The sequence below is a fragment of the Nerophis lumbriciformis genome, linkage group LG21 (assembly GCF_033978685.3).
Source record: "Nerophis lumbriciformis linkage group LG21, RoL_Nlum_v2.1, whole genome shotgun sequence".
NCBI lineage: Eukaryota > Metazoa > Chordata > Actinopteri > Syngnathiformes > Syngnathidae > Nerophis > Nerophis lumbriciformis.
This window is the reverse complement of record NC_084568.2, coordinates 24,696,384-24,717,103: the sequence shown is the minus strand read 5'-3', so window position 1 is coordinate 24,717,103 and position 20,720 is coordinate 24,696,384. Positions and strand designations below refer to the sequence as shown.

General features: G+C 39.2%; 2 protein-coding genes across 8 annotated transcripts in view; one reads left to right on the top strand and one right to left on the bottom strand.

The window, feature by feature from the left end:
• flad1 (flavin adenine dinucleotide synthetase 1) overlaps window positions 1-15,665 on the bottom strand; it is a 32,075-nt gene extending 16,410 nt beyond the window's left edge. The window contains exons 1-5 of one of the 7 annotated variants that reach the window (XM_061982565.2): window positions 15,585-15,602; window positions 13,880-13,938; window positions 10,187-10,228; window positions 7,600-7,744; window positions 3,399-3,776 (exon numbers count right to left, since the gene is read on the bottom strand). In XM_061982565.2, the coding sequence (XP_061838549.1) occupies window positions 3,399-3,776; window positions 7,600-7,744; window positions 10,187-10,228; window positions 13,880-13,887 (573 nt within the window). In that variant the 5' untranslated portion in view covers window positions 13,888-13,938; window positions 15,585-15,602. Of the gene's footprint in view, window positions 1-3,398; window positions 3,777-7,599; window positions 7,745-10,186; window positions 10,229-13,879; window positions 13,939-14,118; window positions 14,177-14,688; window positions 14,768-15,584 lie in introns of those variants that run through there. The other 6 variants (XM_061982564.2, XM_061982566.2, XM_061982568.2 and 3 more) reach the window with 6 other exon arrangements.
• The window catches only part of shc1 (SHC (Src homology 2 domain containing) transforming protein 1), a 102,676-nt gene continuing 97,165 nt past the window's right edge, over window positions 15,210-20,720 (top strand). Inside the window, exon 1 of the mRNA XM_061982561.2 lies at window positions 15,210-15,306. The gene's annotated coding sequence lies outside the window, so the exon portion shown is untranslated. The remainder of the gene's footprint in view (window positions 15,307-20,720) is intronic.

Here is a 20,720-nt window from a genome sequence, read left to right as displayed (position 1 = left end):
CCAAAGTCGTACTAAAACACGCGCGCTGCTTCCTGTAAAACAGCCATTTTAGCTTGGTTCACCAACACTGGTTTTCACTTCCGGGAAGAAATCACTTGTCGGACTACAAGCAATACTACAAATGTAATCATCTGATTAACAACAATACTAGCAAATTCTACATTTAAGAAGATAAGATTTTAAAAAACGTGTTAGCGTTTACTTTAGTTAAATGCTATAAATATTTTCAGTTTTTAGTCTATTGTCAAAGTATCGGATTAGGACTTGAAATTGGATCGTATCCAAGGGAGAAAAAAAATCAGATTGGAATCAGAGACCATTAATGTTGATCAGGACATCCCTACTTAAAACGTTTGCAATTTGCAGTTTTACGAAATTGCAAATGAAAATGTTCAGAGGTACGCTCTATATAGCGCTGGGTCAAAAAACATGGGCTTTAAAAGCTGTGACTGTAAGCAACCTCCTGATGTATTTTATCTATAAGATGCAAAAAGCTGTTTTACACATAGTATTTGTTTCTATTCATTTCTATTAAGAACATCTATGTTTCTTTAAAGCAGTGCTTCTCAAATAGTGGGATGAGGCCCCCAGGGGGCGCGCTGAGGTTTCAGGGTGGACTGTGAGAGGCAAGGGTCTCCAGCTAGGTGGCAGCACTGCTCAAATTAATCAACAGGCTCAACCGGAAAAGATGACCTAGTATACATACATAACACTTCAGTTTACTGGTAATGAGGATAAATAAATACATATTGTCAGGTTCTCATTACATCATGGAATGTGTGAAAATGGTTTGTCTTCAAGCGGAGGCGTAACAGAAAATAAAAGAACCACTGACCTACTCGGAGGATGTTATAACAACGACAAGCCCTGGTTCACACCCAAGCTCCGACAGCTGCGCAAGAAAAAGAACACTGCGTGGAGGAGTGGGGACCAGAGTACCTACAGAGAAGCAAAGTACCACTTCAACAGGGAAGTGGAGAAAGCTAAATCTGTGTACTCTAACCGTCTACAGGAACAGTTCAGCTCCAATGACTCTGCAGCTGTGTGGAGAGGATTAAGGGCCCTTACGAACTATAAGCCCAAAGCCCCGCAGGCCCTGAATGACCGGACTCTCGCTCAGGACCTCAACACACATTACTGTCGTCACGAACGGCCTTCAGCTCATCAAAGCTCTGGTCCCCCCACCAACTCCAGCACTACTTTAAAGCACTTAAAGGACTCCAAGGACATTAAAGGACTTCAAGAACATCATTGGACTTCTTCAAAGGCCCGCTCCATCCGAGAGGAGGATGTACGCCGGCAGTTCTTGAAGCTGAACATGCGGAAGGCCCCCGGGCCGGATGGTGTCTCCCCCTCCACCTTGAGACACTGTGCGGATCAGCTGGCTCCTGTCTTCACTGACATTTTTAACACCTCTCTGGAGCTATGCCGCGTGCTGTCCTGTTTCAAGACCTCCACCATCGTCCCTGTCCCCAAGAAAGCACGGCTCACAGGACTTAATGACTACAGGCCAGTGGCGCTGACATCTGTGGTCATGAAGTCCTTTGAGCGCTTGGTCCTGCCCCACCTCAAGGACATCACCGCCCCCCTCCTGGACCCACTGCAGTTCGCCTACAGAGCCAACATGTCTGTGGATGATGCAGTGAACCTGGCCCTCCACTTCATCCTGGAGCATTTGGACTCCCCAGGAACCTACACCAGGATCCTATTTGTGGACTTCAGCTCTGCCTTCAACACCATCCTCCCTGGACTGCTACAAGACAAGCTCTACCAGCTCAGCGTGCCCGACTCCCTCTGCAGTTGGATCAATGACTTCCTGACGGACAGAAGACAGCACGTGCGGCTGGGGAATCCGATTGTCTCGGACAGTCGAACCACAAACACTGGTACTCCTCAGGGCTGTGTACTTTCCCCCTGGCTCTTCTCCCTGTACACAAACTGCTGCACCTCCAGTCACCAGTCGGTAAAGCCGCTCAAGTTTGCGGATGACACTACTCTCATCGGGCTCATCTTGGATGGCGACGAGTCCGCCTACAGGAGAGAGGTGGACCGGCTGGCGTCCTGGTGCAGCCTCAACAACCTGGAGCTGAACGCCCAGAAAACAGTGGAGATGATCTTGGACTTCAGGAAAGTCAAAGCCCCACCATCCCCCCTCACCCTGATTGACTCTCCCACCCCCGTCTCCATTGTGGACTCCATCCGTTTCTTGGGGACCACCATCACCCAGGACCTCAAGTGGGAGCCGACCATCAGCTCCCTCATCAAGAAGGCCCAGCGGAGGATGTACTTCCTGCGGCAGCTGAAAAAACTGAAGGTGCCGACCAAGATGCTGGTGCAGTTCTACTCAGCAATCATCGCGTCTATCCTCACCTCCTCCATCACCGTGTGGTTCCCCGGCGCCACAGTCCGGGACAAGCATCGACTGCAGCGCATGGTACGTGCTGCTGAGAAGGTGATTGGCTGCAAACTCCCACCCCTCCAGGACCTGTTCTCCTCCAGGACCAGGAAGCCTGCGGGTCGGATCACAGCTGACTCTTCTCACCCTGGACACAAACTATTCTCCCCTCTCCCCTCAGGCAGAAGACTACGGTCCATCCAGACCCACACCTCCCGCCACCTGAACAGTTTTTCCCCTCGGCCATCAGACACATGAACAATAACAAGATATGATAGCTCAGTTACAGCTCATGTTATTCTATTCTGTGTTTTATGTTGCACGATTGCGCCAAGTAAAATTCCTAGTTTGTGAACCCGTTCTCAAACAATGACAATAAAAACTCTTCTGATTCTGATTCTGATTCTGTGGTGGGGGGGGGGGTTTCATTTTTTCACATGACCGTAAATGGCATGTGTGGTGCCCCCTTTGGTTGTGCTAAAACATGCTCGCATACATGAAATACAGATATCTTTTAAAGTTTTATAATCATTAGACCAGTACTTCCTATATAGAGAGGCTGGCATGATCAGGTGTCAGGAGGGGCGTGAGAAAACAAGATTTCAGCTTGGTGGCATGTAGTGTACTGCTTTAAAGCAAAAGAAGACAACGAGGAGTCAAATAATAATGATAATAAACCAGTAATTGCTTGCGTATCGCTGTTGATTGGTTCTGGGCATGATTCACGCCAAGTAGGAATTATAATTATAAATGCAATAGTTCCATAGCTAGAGCATTCAAAACCTGTTTATGGCCACTGTTAACATTATTAGAGCCCCGTCACTTAAAAACCCCCCACATAGTCACCTTTACACTCTTTTAATCTGCTGTACCGTAGTAATGCTGCCTGAGGCTGAGCAAGTCAGTGGTCACGATACTGAACAGTGCACTCTGATTTGTTTGGTTTAATCTAGTGGCCCTAAAAGAACTCACAGAAAAAAATGGTCACATGTTGTTCACCCACCAGCGGATAGCGAAGAGGTTTTCCAGTCTGAGGGTCCGTTCCGTAGTTGAGTTTGGCTGACCGAGGCACCATAGCCAGCTTCATGGCTGCGCTGTGTTTGTCCGCCACACCGAAGAACTCCTCCACCAGCCGGGAAAGCTCAGGGTGCGGGTACACCTCCTCCTGGAAAGCCATGGCAACGCTCTCGAAGGTGACGTCGTCGTGTGTTGGCCCGATGCCGCCTGAGGTGATGAGGTGCGTGTGCCGAGGGGAAAGGAGGGCCACTTCTTTGGCGATGACCTCCTGGACGTCCGGTACGACTGTTATTCGCTGTACGGACACGCCTAGCTTTCTTAATGCTCGAGTGAGGAAAGTGCTATTGGTGTCCGCTGTGTGGCCCTGAAAGACACACAAGGCAAGATGTCACGCCTAAGGTCTGGCTAGATTAAATTCAAGAGAGTCTGAGGGCCTGATTTACGAAAGAAACACATGCAAACCTGATAGCACACACAAAGCTGATGGACTAAACATGTGCAAAGTGGATTGTGTCTATTAAGTGAGCAGAATAAGACAATCTATTTTGCATCTCTGTCTTCATTAATATGCAAAATATATGCTGATCATCAAAACGGCCACAATACTGGGAGGAGAAAATGCAAAAATAATTATACAGTAAGCGCAATGTGATTTATCGACGCTCGTCACCGTTTTGCGAGCACTATTTGCAGTTTTATTTAGCACGTGTCAGGAGTACGTGCAAACTGACAGTTCCACACACAGCTACAGGATCAGTGTTAGTGCTGCACGGACAGACAAGAATCCTCCGTTCTACGTGTGTGTTTCAATATTTTGATGGACGGTCAAAAATAAAAAATATATGACATATCGACTATTCCGCAATTTCATTTTATAATTTTATTGCTGCTGGATGACTTATGGGACTGAATAAAATAAATTCAATTAATGCGTTTTGGTGTCCGCAGGCAGTTTTTTTTTATGTTGTTATATTTTTATATAATATATATATTACTATAATATACCTACTACTAGGGCTGGACGATTATGGAATAAATAATAATCCCGATTATTTTGATTGATATTGTAATCACGATTACTAACACGAATATTCATTAATTTGAAAACAATAGTGTTTATTGTACAATCAAAACTCCACTTTAAATATTGTTAAAAAAACAAAAAACAGATACAAATTAGTAAGGAACAAACCTCAACAAGTAAAATAACAATATTTACATTTAAATTACAATATCAATACAAATAAACAATAAACTATAAAAAAAAAAACTATTAATTTCTGTTTTTCCGTTTTAATTGTTTTCTAGCTTATTTTACCACGATAAAGTGTGTGCTTTTTGTGGCAAATAAAATGTTATAAAATGTTTTCTAATTAAATTTAAAAATCCTTAAATTTATTGTTGCAACATCTTTGTACAATTTTGACCAATATTTTAGGTCAAAGTATGATAATTGTGTAAATGTATCAATACGTGCTTTAAGTACATTATGCTTGTGTAAGGTGCTTTTTTAAAACCTTTATTTTGTTGGCAGAGTAAGACCGGACATGGCGCATTGCGCTATTATTGTGAAGGAGGGAAGTGTGCTTAACTGTTGTTCTCAGCTTAACGAGCAGATGAGATATGTTGTGTGTGTATGGATTGTCCTTCGCTTCGTAGTTTAAATCGCTGTTTCAAATGACCGTATCGTACGTACGTACATACATACATACATACATACATATATATATATATATATATATATATATATATATACACACACATACATATATACACACAGGCACACTTATGTATGTATGTATGTACATATATATATATATATATATGTAAGGGTAAGCGGTAGAAAATGGATGGATATATACATATATATATATATATATCCATCCATTTTCTACCGCTTGTCCCTTCCGGGGTCGCGGGGGGTGCTGGAGCCTATCTCAGCTGCATCCGGGCGGAAGGCGGGGTACACCCTGGACAAGTCACAACCTCATCAAAGGGCCAACATAGGTAGACAGACAACTTTCACACTTACATTCACACACTAGGGCCAATTTAGTGTTGCCAATCAACCTCATATATATATATATATATATATATATATATATATATATATATATATATACAGTGTTGGGTTAGTTACTGAAAACCAGTAACTAGTTACGTTACTAGTTACTTTATTTCAAAAGTAACTCAGTTACTTAAACCAAAAAGTAATGCGTTACTGTGAAAAGTAACTATTTAGTTACTTATATATATTTTTTAATTTTTTTAAGGCCCCATTTAATGCCCTTTTAGCCTTCATTTTAGTACTGTTATTGCACTGGAGAATAATACAATCTGTTGATCAACTTGACATGCATTTGCATCACTGAACTCTGCTAAGCAATGTGGTCTACATACAACACACAAAGACAAAGATATGTTTTAAAGGGCCAATTTGTTTCAGACCAGAACAAATTGACAAAACTATTTTAAATAGCTGCAACTTAACATACATAAGTAACAAACAGCATAATAACAACATAGCTGTAAAACAAGAAAGGCACACACTATATACATAAAGCCTAACCAGGCGTTTTCTCAAGGAATTCTGAAATAAAATCATGTCTGAAGCCCAGAACACTCTACACATTTCCCCACTTAGTTTAGAGAAAAGGAAATATTAGCCTGGCCCACTAGTATCCCTCTTTAGGTTTGTGAACTTTATAGTCTAAACATTTAGAGTGATGTGATAATCAAACACTCTAAAAGTCTAAAATGAAAGAGTATATAAGAGAATTGACAGAGTGTGTGTACCTTCAGTGTGCAGTGCCTCATTAAAATCCAGCCGCTGTTGGAGGTGGAAGTGAAGTGTGTGTCTCTTTACTAGCTTCGTCGAAGCATGTTGTTTTTGTCGCTGTTTCAGCATATTTGAAACTTACATTCAACTAAAATGTTCTTTTCTTTGTGGTCGATAAAAGAAACGTACTGAAAATATCTCCATTTTAAGAAACTCGGCTTCGGGGTTCGCCATGACGTCTTGATAGTAGACACAGACACGCCCCTCCCACACACACACACTCACACACACACACACACGTACACACAGACAGCGCGCGGTGCGCCTCTTTTTTGTCGCCTCTTCAGCAGCGCTGCAACACTCAGATCTTCTCAGTTTCTAGCCGATACTACATAAAAAATAACGCAAAATAACGCAGTAACGCATCATGTAGTAACGGTAACGGAGTTACTGAATATAAAAAAATAACGCGTTAGATTACTAGTTACCGCCGATAGTAACGGCGCGTTACAGTAACGCGTTACTTTGTAACGCGTTAGTCCCAACACTGTATATATGTATACAGTATATATATATATATATATACTGTATATGAGAGTGTATGTGTATATATGAGTATATATATACACATATATATACATATATACACACGCATACATATATATATTTATATATATATATATATATATATATATATATATATATATATATATGTACACACACACACACACACACACACACACACACACACATACAGCATATACACATTAAGTATACACACACACACATACATACATACATACATACATACATACATACATACATACATATATACATATATATACAGTATATATTATGGAATAGTGAGGTGCCTAAAGAATCCCACCTCTAGTTCCCCTGTAGTTAAGCATAGGAACAATACAATTTCTTATTCAATGACAAAGGCCATTGCACAAGTGAGTCACTGCTAGCATTTTTAAAATATGTACTGTAACACAAGTGTAAAAGAAAATAATAATATACTCCTAATAAGCCTTAATTCATCTTGCAATGTGGAAATTCAAGTGGCACCATTGATCAAGTGGATCCCACAACCCTGGGACCACACTGTGAAGTTTAAGACCAGAGATCTGCTTCTGTTGTCTTGTAAACAATTTTAGCTGTCAAATTTGTTTTTTTTACATTTCACCAGGTGCTGGCATAGACGTCAGCATGCTTAAAGTTGTGGCAATATCCCTCCTTGCTGGGTTCTGTGTGAAAGGTGCAGGCAGGTAAATGTGTGATTTACTGTTACTGTATGCCTGTGTTGTATCAAGTTTGTGCATATTTGTCCAAAAAAACCTTGCGGCCCTTGAGGGGGCGCATGCAGCCCAATGGTTAAGAAACACTGTTCTTTGCTTTACTCTACCTTGAGTATCTCATCTCCGATGATGAGGATGGCCGCGGTAGGAGCCTCCCCGTTGGCTTCAGAAGTGGACATGGCTGCTGTGCTGAATTGAGCCAAAAGTCTCCTCACACGCACCTCCGCTCGACTCAGCCTCAAAAAACCCGGACTAAAAGACACAGGTACATAAACACAATTACTACGACTATATATTTTCAGAAATTCAATACAATTATAAGGAAAATATTCACTGCGCTTCACTTTTTCCAAATTGTAATTCATGTATTATTTTCCTCAGGATTCTACACACAACACCCCATAATCCATCCATCCATTTTCTACCGCTTGTCCCTTTCAGGGTCGCGGGGGTGCTGGAGCCTATTCCAGCTGCACTCGGGCGAAAGGATGGGTACACTCTGGACAAGTCGCCACAACTCGTAATGCCAACATGAAAATGTTGTTTTTTTAATGTTTACAAACGTATTCAAAATAAAGTACTAATAAATCACATGTACAGAAATATTCATAGCCTTTGCTCAATACTTTGTTTATGCACTTTCAACAGCAACTACAAATCAAGTAGTCTTGAAAGGGATGACGGATTTTTTTTTGCCATTTTAATATGTAAGTTATGAAAAAAAAACATCCTAAATGTTAATATAAAATAAATATTGCAGCGAAAGTTCAGTAATGAGGTTGCTTAGATCAAATTAAAAATGTCTAAGACTAATTTCACCCCCATTAAAAAATACAAAATGGTTGATTTCCCCTGCATAGCGGCAAACCTATCACACACTTTACGTCATAACGTTATTAAAGCTCACCTTTAAGCATTCACACACAGTGCCAACATTTTGGAACAAGGATGAAGTGATAGAAGAAAGGTAACAATATAATACATCTATGTGGTAGAATAGCAGAAAGTTATGTTATAGGTTTCACTTTTGCATTTCAAAGCGCACAATTGTGGTGCGTTCAAAGACCCTTGATTAAAGTTGAAAACAGAGACGTCACTACGTTTTAAAGACAGGGGAGACTTAATCCCCAGTAGATGCACAAGTAATATAAGTATAATAATGATGTACTAATAGGAATAATATTATCCATTGATGATAATATTATGTGAATTTCCTGAGCTCTACCTTACACTCTGAAGTAAAAGGAAAAAAGATGATTTGTAATAATATTTTAAAGAATTGAACTATTATCGACTTCTGTATTTAGCATTTTGTTGTATATCGGTATCAGCCTTTTTTTATTGGTATCGGCCTTTTTTTAACAACTTGTCAGGCTTGTCCCTGACAGTTTGGTTAAGTTTTAGTTTTTCCTCTGTGTTTGTTTTATTTCCTGTCAGCACTCTTATTTTGGTTCAGTTTCCTGTTGTTCTCTCTGAGTGCTGTCCCCTCAGCTGTGGCTGATTGGCACCTGGCCACACCTGGTGTCAATCAGCCAGCTGCTATTTATACCTGCCCTGCCCTCCAGTCACTGCTGGATTATTGTCATTCCTACTTGTCGATGTCAGTGTAGCTGTAAGCAGTAGCGGTAAGCTATATATTGTAGATGTTTGTAGCTTGCTGTCTTTTTGTTCCTCGTCTTCCAGTTCCTGTTTTCCTGGCATCCTGTTTACTGTTCCTAGTTCCTGATTTGTGTTTTTTTCTTTATTGTGGACATTAAATTATGTTTTCCCGCACAATGCCTTCCGCCTTCTCTGCATCTTGGGGTTCGTCACCTACAACTCCTGACACAACTACAACAGAACGACATCATCAGATACAATATATATCCACATATGATACCAGTATTTAGTTCGAAAGGCAAAAATACCCCGCCTTCCGCCCGAATGCAGCTGGGATAAGCACCCCCCGCGACTCCAAAAGGGACAAGCGGTAGAAAAATGGATGGATGGATGGATAATAACCACTGCTCAAGCACCAGCCCTTCTGCCCTACATGAAAAAAGTTCCCTTTTTTCTGGAGCCCAATTTAGGAATAAAAATTACCCTCAGTGTAAAATAATTATCCCCAAAAATGTTTTATCTGACAAGATATTTATTTGAGTTCTTGAGAGAATTCTTCTACGGTCTGCTCAGCTGCTTTTTACTGTGGCGCTCACGCCGCCACGCCCCTCATTTAACTTATTACAGTGCTGGTCTCCTACAGTATGTCTTCGCTGCTTTAAATTTATGTTTGGAAATCAAATTTTTGTCCTTCTTTCCGATCCTGTTTTTTGTTTTCACTACTGCAGCGATCGAGTCGCTCAACAAGCCTCTTTTGCAACACTCGCAGCGTGGGCTCATTAAAGGAGCGTGCAGAGTTTCATGTCATGTGATTTATTCAAATAAACAGCGCGACAGAGATGGATGGACATCAACACGACAGAAAAGATATCTGTCAAAAATCCAAACTTTGTGTACATATTTTGACAAATAAGAGATTATTATATAAATAAATAAAAGAGCAGGCAGCAGCTCACACATTCTCATACTTTCTGTAACATCCCGGAAGAAATTTTGTCAGCCAGCTTAAAATAAATGTCTCAACTATACATGAAGGATCCCAGAAATGTTTTTATTTAGATGTTTGCAAAACCTTACAATGTATAAAGTACATACCGTATTCTTCGGACTGTAAGTCGCTCCGGAGTATAAGTCGCACTGGCCGAAAATGCATAATAAAGAAGGAAAAAAACATATGTAAGTCGCACTGGAGTATAAGTCGCATTTTTTGGGGAAATTTATTTAATAAAACCCAACACCAAGAATAGACATTTGAAAGGCAATTTAAAATAAATAAAGAATAGTGAACAACAGGCTGAATAAGTGTACGTTATATGACGCATAAATAACCAACCGAGAACGTGCCTGGTATGTTAACGTAACATATTATGGTAAGTGTCATTCAAATAACTATAACATATAGAAGATGCTATATGTTTACCAAACAATCTGTCACTCCTAATCGCTAAATCCCATGAAATCTTATACGTCTAGTCTCTTACGTGAATGAGCTAAATAATATTATTTGATATTTTACGGTAATGTGTTAATAATTTCACACATAAGTCGCTCCTGAGCATAAGTCGCACCCCCGGCCAAACTATGAAAAAAACTGCGACTTATAGTCCGAAAAATATGGTAAAATACTATAAAATTGTCAAAAAAATTGAGTAGATGGCAAGTTATTGTGATGTAAAAAAAATCCCATATTTTTATAAAAATCCCATATTTTTACTAATGTTCCATATTTTAAAATGCAAATGTTGATTCTCCTCTTCTATACACGTACTAAAAGTGTGAAATCCACTGATATTTTTTGCTGCTTAAATTACCGCCACATTAAACATTATGTCGCTACTGGTCCAATGTTTCCTTTTTTTTTTTATAAATAGTATAGTATTTGTGTTTCTATAACCTGCACTGCAAATGAATGTGAGCTATAAATGTCGGTTATCAGCCTTCTTGACGACTAGTATCAGCCCTGAAAAAACACTATTGGTCAAACTTTACATTGAATAATGGCCTATTATTATTATAGATTATTCAACCTTAAACTCTGACTACTTTGCATTGAATTTGTTGGTACTTTTTGTAAAAAGAAAAAAAACTACAAATATGTTGTTGTTTAAACAAAGCCAAATTATTTAGGGCGGGGGTTGATCTAGAAATATTCTAGATTTGTTAATCCAATCTTTAAAAAGTCAAACACATAAAAAATGCAATAATTAGTTTTTTTGTGCATGTAAACATACCAAGTATGTGTGTATGAGGCGGCAATGTTGGGTTTAGGGTGGGTGGTCCAGGAGTCTTGTGTATGGGGTCCCAGAATTTGGGGCTACACCCCTGGCTGTGGGACCTTACATAGTGTCCAAAAAACTTTTTTTTCCCAAATAATTTTTATTCAACTCAAGTTACAACAGGCGGACCCCAGTAAAGCTGTAGAAACATCTCAATAATTACCCGTTGAAAAAGAATGCACCTAATCTTAAATTTCACCTTCACAACAAGGGCTGTGATTATTAATGCACATGCGCTTTCTTAGGTTTTTATTCTTAATATATCAGCAAAAAAAAATCATATTGTCATTACTGTGTAGTGCGGGGGTCAGCAACCCGCGGCTCTCAAGCCGCATGCGGCTCTTTAGTGCTGTCCTATTGGCTGCCTGGAGCATTTTTAAAAAGGTTTGAAAATGGAAAAAGATGGGGTAAAAATAATTGTTTTGTTTAAGTATGTTTTTTGTTTGAGGACAAACATGACACAAACCTTCTTAATTGTTAGAAAGCCCACTGTTTAATATGTTTGTGTGTATGCTTCACTGATGAGAGTATTTGGTGAACATCGTTTTGTCCTACTAATTTTGGCGGTTCTTGAACTCACCACAGTGTACAATGTGACGCAACAGTTTATTTACGTGTAAAATCTTCCACCCCTTTGTCTCATTTTGTCCACCAAAAGTTTTAAGCTGTGCGTGAATGCACAATTGTGCGCTTTGTTGATGTTATTGACTTGTTGGGAGTGCTAATCAGGTATATTTGGTCAGTGCATGACTGCAAGCTAATCAATGCTAACAGCTAACATGCTATTTAGGCTACATATTGCATCATTATGCCTCATTTGTAGGTATATTTAAGTTAATTTAATATCCTTTACTGTTATCCTCTTTGTATATCATTTAGTTTTGCATGTCTCATGACACATTATCTGTGTGTAATATTGGCTGCTTTTCAGATAGCTGTTTGTGTGCCATGTTGTTCCAGACCACAGCAAACATTACCTAGCTTGCCAAAGATTGTAATAAATCTATTAAAAGAAGACAGCCTTAACTTGGACACACACATCTATACCTATGGCCACTAAAAGCCAGTAATTTCCAGGTGTTATCTCACCTTCTGAGTAGCCTCTGATTTACTAATGGTTTCTAATGTTGTAAAAATGTGTAGAATAAATATTAAATTTCAACACTTCTGTCAACGAAGATTTGCTTCAGCCCGCGACACATAGTCGTTTTGATAGTAGGCTATTACAGCTAATATAGACACTTACGTCATGTGTTGCCTTCATTATCAGACTCATATACGGCTTTTAATTTTTTGCGGCTCCAGACAGATTTGTTTTTTGTATTTTTGGTCCAATATGGCTCTTTCAACGTTAGTGGGTGTAGAATTTTGAGAGAATAAATCAATTTAATTTATTTTGGAGTAATATGGAAAACAGTAAAGCACTGTGAGTACTTACTGGATGCACTGCAGCAGTGATCTCCAGCTGCATATGGAAACATTGAAGGATTCGGAGGAGACTGATTATGTGAGTACATCAATTTAAAGGCTTCAGACAAATGCGGCTGCCAGACTTTTGACCGGTGCACCCAGAACAGCCCATATCACCCCCGTTCTATCCAGTCTTCATTGGCTTCCAGTTAAATTCCGCATTGAGTTTAAGATTTTAGTCCTGACATTACGTGCGTTGCATGGTGGGGGCCTTCAGTACATCACTGACTTGCTATGCCCCTACTCTTCAGGGCGCAGCCTCCGGTCTCCAGGCCACGATCTTCTAAAAATGCCAAAAACTTGTTTTAAAACCCGTGGAGACGTGGCATTCCAGGCTGTAGGTCCCAGACTCTGGAACAATTTGCAACAGTCCCTTCGTGATCTTGACTATGTTCAAACTTTTAAGAAACATCTGAAAACTTCTCTTTTTAGTGAAGCTTTTAGTTAATGCACCTTTTAACTATCATTTTTAATCCACTTTGTAGCCTTTTTATGATGTTGCCCCTGTTGTTTTAATTGAATTGTTGTTGTTTTACTTCACCTATGTTTTGTACAGCGCTTTGCGATTTCATCTGTAAAAAGCGCTTTATAAATAAAATGTACTTACTTATTTAAAGACTTGTATATACCGGTACTTGTTCTTATGCTTTCTGAGCTCACTATGTTCACTACTCGCTGTACATATCCTACCAAGTCAGACCTACACTGTTACAATGTCCATTTCTCAGATGATATAATTGTTGATGACTGAAGTGCTGATATCAACCAAACCTACCGCCCCAACCCCCTTCACATCCCATCCCCCGGATTGTAAATAATGTAAATAATTCAATGTATATACTCTGATGATTAACTTGTGTGATGACTGTATTATGCTGATAGTATATATTTGTACCATGAATTGATTAACGTGGACCCCGACTTAAACAAGTTGAAAAACGTATTCGGGTGTTACCATTTAGTGGTCAATTGTACGGAGTATGTACTGTACTGTGCAATCTACTAATAAAAGTCTCAATCGATCAATCAATCAAAAACTTACGTCAACATGAAGAATCCATATGGAGTATCTGAAAATTCCAGCTCAGACCGCGTCGTTTCCTAACAATGTAAGAGATACAGTAAAGGGAATCAAGATTATACATTGTACATTTTGGACTAATAATCAGAACAATAACATTTGGGTGATCATTTTGATATCAATATGTAGTGTTTGGGGGCGGCGTGGCGCGGTTGGGAGCAACCTGAGGGTTCCTGGATCGATCCCCAGCATCTACCAACCTAGTCACATCCGTAGTGTCCTTGAGCAAGGCACTTCACCCTTGCTCCTGATGGGTCGTTGTTAGTGCCTTACATGGCAGCTCCTGCCATCTGTGTGTGAATATGTGTGTGTGTGTGTGTGTGTGTGTGTGTGTGTGTGTGTGTGTGTGTGTGTGTGTGTGTGTGTGTGTGTGTGTGTGAATGGGTGAATGTGGATACAGTGTCAAAGCGCTTTGAATACATTGAGTACCTGGCATTTAATGAAAGCATAGCATATGGTGGTACAACAAGCATGTGTGTACTCTGTATTTGTAACGTTTACTCGCTTTTGTGTACATTGACATTTATTTCGATCATTTAAAAGACATAACCAAACGTTGACTTCATTTAGAACTGATCTTAATTAATTGTATTTTGCTGTTAAGTTACATTGATATGGAGGAGCGCTGTTAGCAACTAGCGAACATAGCCGACAAAACATAATGGTATTTACTTCAAAGCTTGATTTCATATTCTTTATTGTCTTAATATAGAACGTATGAAAAGGAGTGCTCACAAAAAAACACACTTGATAAAGCTAACACAACTTACTGGCGTCGCGTATGTTCCTCAAAGACAGCGGCGGTCACACGCCATTCAAATGACGTACACAGTCCCTGTCCAATCATAAGCCAGACGTCGTTTCCGCCTGGCGTATAAACCAATCGGATTTAAGAAGGCGGGCCTTAGTGTGCGGATACACGGAAGTAAACATTGAGGTTCATTTTATTGAGCTGTTGGAAGTCTTCTAAACATGTTCGACCAAAACGCTTTTAATAATACAAAACACATTGTGGCTCGTTATAAAACCACTTATTTGCATTACTTTCAATCATAAAGAAGACCAATGCGTAAAGAGCGTCTTCTTCTGAGCAGATTTTTTACACAGTGTAAATCGTGCGCCTCTATTGGCCAGATAAGATACTACATCTTTCCTCAGTTTGATTCATTATTGTCTTATTTTGTCTGGCCTGTGGGTGGCGCAATATTGTATGGTTAAATGAGGCACTGCTGCGATGCAATGATAGTAATTAAACATGAGCATTATTTACATATAATCTATGTATATCAGTAGTGATATACTACCGACTACATGGACAAAAAGGAGGACTTTTTTTCTCCTCCATTTGAAAATGTCTGATTCCAATCCATGCAAGTCATCAGAATCAGGTAATACACCAACTTATATTATTGTCTTCACGAATGCTTGTATTATCATTAAACACATTTTACATGTTAACAAAAACTTATCTTTCATAAATAAATAAACATAAATTATATATATGAATAGGTAGATCCCCTCGACATGTTCAATTGAAAAGTAGCTTGCCTGCAGAAAAAGTGTGGGAACCCCTGCTGTAGGGTGTTTACTTATAAGGTGCAATGTCTTAATCAGTATGGCGTGTCCTAATCTAATGTGTGATAATGCCTTCCTCTTTTGTACTCACCCTTACCGTTCTTCCCGCACCTACTGTGTTTCGTATTGCATATGTGTCTTCCTGTTGTACTCGTGTCCCAATGTGATTCCCTCAAAATCCATGGGTTTGTTCTACCAAAGACGAAGAGATGCGGTTGCATAAAGATGGGCGCATAGGCTTTGCTTTAGTCATGAACGAACGTAACGTACCATGCTTAATCCTTGAGAGAACTTCATCGGTGTCAAAGGTTCATACCAATGTAAGCATATTGTCTTCTATACTAATCTCTGTTATGCAGCAATATTTAATAAGTATCAAAAAATATATATTTAGCTTAACTAAATAGTTAATTGCAGAATGTAAAACATGAACAAAGTTACTGACAAGTTGACAATACATTCTAAATGTTATCATAAACAGTAAATTATTGAATAAACGTTTGTATTCAATTATTCGGCTTACACACACATACACAATGTATCAGATTGTGTGTATTGAGTATAAGCAACTCGTGTAAAAAATGTAAGCACAACCCATCGAGTGTTTGGAACACTGACTGCACACAAAAGGTTGATCATTTGTCAAAACATGCACCCCAACCATGTTGCCCGTGCCAATATTTTTCTGACAAACACATAACATAATAATGTTTCTCCCCGAAAGTCAATTTGAACTTTCTCTTACAGCTTCAAAACACCCTCTTGTCGAATCACCATAATGTGGCACACACCTTTAAGGCAGTGTTTTTCAACCACTGTGCTGCGGCACACTAGCGTGCCGTGAGATACAGCCTGGTGTGCTGTGGGAGATTATCTAGTTTCACCTATTTGAGTTAAAAATATTTTTTGCAAACCAGTAATTATAGTCTGCAAATTATGTGTTGTTGTTGAGTGTCGGTGCTGTCTAGAGCTCGGCAGAGTAACCGTGTAATACTCCTTCATAGCAGTAGGTGGCAACAGGTAGCTAATTGCATTGTAGATGTCGGAAACAGTGGAAGGCAGTGTACAGGTAAAAAGGTATCTAATGCTTAAACCAAAAATACACAAAAGGTGAGTGCTACTAAGAAAAGGCATTGAAGATTAGGGAAGGCTATGCAGAACAAAACTAAAACTGAACCGGCTACAAAGTAAACAAAAACAGAATGCTGGACGACAGCAAAGACTTACTGTGGAGCAAAGATGGCATCCACAAAGTACATCCGAACATGACATGACAATCAACAATGTCCCCACAAAGAAGGATAAAAACAACTGAAATATTCTTGATTGCTAAAACAAAGTAGGTGCGGGAAATATCGCTCAAAGGAAGACATGAAACTGCTACAGGAAAATACCAAAAAAACAGAAAAAGTCACCAAAATAGGAGCGCAAGACAAGAACTAAAACACTACACACAGGAAAACACCAAAAAACTCCAAATAAGTCAGGGGGTGATGTGACAGGTGGTGACAGTACACCTACTTTGAGACAAGAGCTATATTGATGCATGCTTGGTAATGGTTTAAAGTCATATTCAACAATTGAGAAAAGGCATTGAAGCTTAGGGATGGCTATGCAAAACGAAACTAAAAATGAACTGGCGACAAGTAAACCCAAACAGAATGCTGGACGACAGCAAAGACTTGCAGCGTGTGGAGTAGACGGCGTCCAAAAAATACATCCATACATGACATGACAATCAAAAACAAAATAGGAGCGCAAGACAAGAATTAAAACACTACATACAAGAAAACCCCAAAAAACTCTAAATAAGTCACGGCATGATGTGAGAGGTCATGACAGTACACTTTGAGACGAGCTAGTTATGGTATGGTTTCCCTGACAATTGCGAGAACAACTTTTTACTGTCAATATCGGCTGCTGAGTTTCATTTTTTTAGGTTTTCTGCTAGTGGTGTGCCTTTGGATTTTTTCAATGAAAACAATTTGTCTTGGCTCAAAAAAAGTTGAAAAACACTGCTTTAAGGGACTGACAAGCACCTGGGTGTCTAATTTAAGGTAAATAGGTTGAAACACACTTTATAATGCTTTATTTTTAAGATAGGGACTTTGCATCATATATCTGTAAACATGCCGGATTGTAGCAAAGCTGCTAATTTGCATCCATAGACCCTATAGTAAATTATAAATTATATTAAATATCTAATTACATAAATAAATAAAAATAATAATACAAAACAAATTAATTACAAATAATACAGATAACTAAATAAACAAACTAATAATTGTCCATAAGTCATTAACCATTTCTTTAATGATATAAATACAATAAAAAAGTAATAATAATATATGGAATAATTAAATAAGCAAATAATCGTCCATAAACCATTAACCACATTTATAATCTGTACTACAGTATACTAGCATTTGTCCCTAAACATTTAGATTTACAACCCAAGGGGGGCGCTATAAATGTCATTAAAGGCAGTCCTCCCCAAACCGGCTGGCAGCTCCAGTACTGTACCATTAAACTAATTCATAAAACATCCATCCATCCATTTTCTACCGCTTGTCCCTTACGGGGTCGCGGGGGTTGTTGGAGCCTATCTCAGCTCCATTCGGGCGGAAAGCGGGGTACACCCAGGACAAGTCGCCACCTCATCACAGGGCCAACACAGATAGACAGACAACATTCACACATTCATTCACTTGGGCCGATTTAGTGTTGCCAATCAACCTATCCCCAGGTGCATGTCTGTGTGAGTACCCGGAGGGAACCCACGCAGTCACAGGGAGAACATAGTAAGTCAGTATTTTGTTATTTGTGCAGCTTTTCCATTTGATATTTTGCTTTTCTATGTTCATAAAACATAGAAAAGTTTTTGCATTTGATATTTTACTTTTCTATGTTTTATGAACATAGAAAGTCAGTATTTTTATTATTTGTGCAGCTTTTCCATTTGATATTTTGCTTTGCTTTGTTCATAAAACATAGAAAAGCAAAATATCAAATGGAAAAGCTGCACAAATAATAAAATACTGATTTACCATGTTCTCCTCGTGACTGCGTTGGTTCCCTCCGGGTACTCCGGCTTCCTCCCACCTCCAAAGACATGCACCTGGATATTTTTGCTTTTCTATGTTCATAAAACACAGAAAAGCAAAATATCAAATGGAAAAGCTGCACAAATAATAAAATACTGACTTTCTATGTTCATGAAACATAGAAAAGCAAAATATCAAATGTAAAAGCTGCACAAATAATAAAATACCGACTTACCATCGTTGCAAGTGTTTTTATTTCATCCTACCCATTCTCCATGTCTATTAAATTAAATCTAATTCAATCGGACCAAATGCTTAACATGCCGACACAATAATGTATGTGTTTACATTTGGTCATTAAAAGTTCCTGTTTTTAAATGTCACACATTTCTAGTAGAACATTGACAAATTGGTAAGAGATCGATGGCTTATGCAGAAAATTAAAACATAACATACACAACTGGAAGAGGCAATTCCTGAAGGAATTGCGTGTGAATGCTCCAATGCTGAAGTTGAACTGAAATGCTGACAGAATGTAGTATGAATGTAAGAATAGTTTGAATGTTGGAATGGTTTGAATGTTGAAGAACTGGCGCTGAACTGAAATGCTAATGGCATGTAGGATGAATGTAGAAATGGTTTGAATGTTGAAATGCTTTAAACGCTGAAATAGTTTGAATGGTTGAAGAATTTGAATTTCCAGGAAAACTGGAGTTTGGTTTGGAACTTGGAAAGTGTTAGTTTGAATGTCCAGGATGAGTGGAATGTGTTGATGTTGGAATGGTTTAAATAGGTTGAAAAATGTGGGAATTGTGCAACTTGGAAAAATGTTCCATTCATTTCAATGGGAACTTCCTGGAAATTTGGGAATTTTGGGAAAAGAGGGATTTTTTTGAAAATGATATGATCATGAATGTCCTGAATGAGCTGAATTGGTTGGTGTTAGAATTGGTTAAATCGGGCAATATTCCCTATTACCATTTACTAGTAAATGGTATTATCGGGAAAATCTGAAATTTTTTGGAACTTGTAAAAAGGGTAGTTTGAATTTCCAGAATGGTGAACTGTGTTGAAGGTGGAATGGTCTGAATGGGTTGAAGAATGTGGGAATTGTGGGAGTTTGAAAAATGGCCAATTCATTTCAATGGGAATTTCCCCATAATTTGGGAATTTCGGGAAAAGCTGGAATTTTTTTGAAAATGGTAAAACACTTGGATGTTCTGAATGAGTTGAAATGGTTGGTGTTGAAATTTTCCAAATCGGTCGAGAAATGTTGAAGTAGTAACGTGTTGAATTGAGAAATGGTATTACGGAATTGCTGGAATTTCTAGAAAACCGGGAATGTTTCCAGTTCAAAAAACATATTCGTTTTTTGTCCTGATTAAGAGGAATGTTTTGACGGTGGAACGGTTGAAATGCGTTGAAAAATGTGGAAGGAGTAGTCGCTGGAAAAAAGGGTGGAAATAGGGCTTAGGAAAACCTTCTTTGAACTTGGAAAAAGAGAAGTTTGAATTTCCAGAATTGTGGAATAGGTTGAAGGTGGAATGGGTTGAATCGGTTGAAAAATGTGGAAATGGTAGAAGTTTGAAAAATGGCCAATTCCTTTTGAATGGGAAAAATGTCCCGGAAAACCTGGAATTCTGGGAAATCTGGGAATTTTGGGAATTTTTCAAGGGAAAGGCCACAATTCCTGAATAGGCTGAACTTTTAGAAGTTGGAACGGTTTGAATCGGGTGAAAAATGTGTAAGGTAGAACGCGTCAAAATCTGAATAATAATAATAATAATAATAATAAACATATATGTGAATGCTTTGGAGCATCCATCCATCCATCCATTTTCTACCGCTTATTCCCTTTGGGGTCGCGGGGGGCGCTGGAGCCTATCTCAGCTACAATCGGGCGGAAGGCGGGGTACACCCTGGACAAGCCGCCACCTCATCGATAGACAAACAACATTCACACTCACATCCACACACTAGGGCCAATTTTTAGTGTTGCCAATCAACTTATCCCCAGGTGCATGTCTTTGGAGGTGGGAGGAAGCCGGAGTACCCGGAGGGAACCCACGCAGTCACGGGGAGAACATGCAAACTCCACACAGAAAGATCCTGAGCCCGGGATTGAACCCAAGACTACTCAGGACCTTCGTATTGTGAGGCAGACGCACTAACCCCTCTTTCAC